This window comes from Maylandia zebra, linkage group LG16 (assembly GCF_041146795.1).
Source record: "Maylandia zebra isolate NMK-2024a linkage group LG16, Mzebra_GT3a, whole genome shotgun sequence".
Classification (NCBI taxonomy): domain Eukaryota; kingdom Metazoa; phylum Chordata; class Actinopteri; order Cichliformes; family Cichlidae; genus Maylandia; species Maylandia zebra.
In genome coordinates, this window is record NC_135182.1 from 26,711,455 (window position 1) to 26,713,064 (window position 1,610).

General features: G+C 33.9%; 1 protein-coding gene across 1 annotated transcript; it reads left to right on the forward strand.

Moving 5' to 3' along the window:
• Nucleotides 1-265: 265 nt before the first annotated feature.
• Nucleotides 266-1,141, forward strand: LOC112436140 (olfactory receptor 10Z1-like). Its single transcript, XM_024805383.2, has one exon. It carries the CDS (start codon nucleotides 266-268, stop codon nucleotides 1,139-1,141), a length of 876 nt encoding a protein of 291 aa, XP_024661151.2.
• Nucleotides 1,142-1,610: the final 469 nt, after the last annotated feature.

Below are 1,610 nucleotides of genomic sequence, written 5' to 3' on the forward strand. Positions count from 1 at the left end.
TTGTATTTTTACTCAGTTGTATAAAGCATTTGCATTCTATTTCTATCCTATTGTATATTTTATTCTATTTATTGTACTGTATATAGTATTTTATTTTATTCTATAATTAATGGGAGGTGAAGAGGGACAGCAGACATTAGTCAGGTACAGAAGCAGCAGCTCAGTGCTCTGTTATGTTGTTATTTTAAAAAGGTAGATGTGCCCTCTGATCATGGATAATCAGTCTAATAAAAGAAGTTTCATTCTGTCAGGATTTAATGAGACGATGAATTTCACAGTACCCCTCTTCTCAGTTACTTTACTGTATTACTGTGGGATTTTGTTCTTCAATATTTCTCTTGTGCTGCTCATTGTCTTGGATGAAAGCCTCCACGAACCTATGTACATTTTCCTGAGTAGCCTTTGCATTAATGCACTTTATGGAACCACAGGTTTCTACCCAAAATTCCTTTCAGATTTACTGTCGTCTTCTCACAGAATCTCCTATGAAGGGTGCCTTTTACAAGCTTTTATCATGTATTCATGTGTGTGCTGTAATTTGTCTATTGTAGCTGTCATGGCCTTTGACAGGTATCTGGCAATATGTCGACCTCTGCACTACCACTCTTTCATGACTAAGAGGAGGCTTTCACAGCTGGTGTGTTTCTCCTGGCTGACACCTTTCTGCATTTTTGCCATCCACGTCCTGCTTACAGCAAGACTCAAGTTATGTGGTATAAAGATTCAGAGAGTCTTATGTCTAAACTGGTTAATTGTTAAACTTGCTTGTCCTGAAGCTGACACTTTTTCAAATAACATAAGTGCATATGTGATACTTGTCATTAATGTGTCTCATTGGCTTTTCATAATTTGGACTTACTTATATCTTATTAAAACATGTGTGAGGTCCAGAGAGGACAGAGTAAAGTTTATGCAGACCTGTGTGCCCCATCTGACTTCTTTGATCATAAATGTCACTTTAATAGCTTTTGATTCGATGTACTTGCGCTTTGGCTCCAGAGATTTACCCCAAAGCCTCCAAAACTTCATCACTCTTGAATTTGTCATCATCCGTCCAGTTATTAATCCTCTCATGTATGGATTTAATCTCACCAAAATACGAAACAGAATCTTGAGTTTAATTTATTTGAAAGGGAAATGATTTGAATTCAAAAATATTCAAAACAGATGCAGCAATATAAATACAAGTCTTTCTGAAGGCACTTGATTCAGAAACATTTAGTCATGTTTGCCTTGTCTAAGGCAAACATATATTTGGACTAGACTAATTTTACTAATATTCTTTGTTATATTTGTCATAATATTACATATATTTGTCAAATGTGTCATATTTGCTCAATCCAGCACGAACATTAAATGAAAACAACATTTTTTTCATGTTTTTGACTAAGAATTTCATTTTTAAAAGGATTCTGCATGAGTTTTTAAGTACTGTTGTAAAATTCATCTATATACCATTCAGAAATCATCACAAATTGACATTTCATTTCTTTGCCTTGCTGTGTCTTGATGTTCAAGGTATATTAGCTGATATATGTGCAAGTTGATTAAACAGGTTTATTTCAAAGTGTTTTAGGTTTAAAGTAAAAAAAATATTGTATGAAATATTC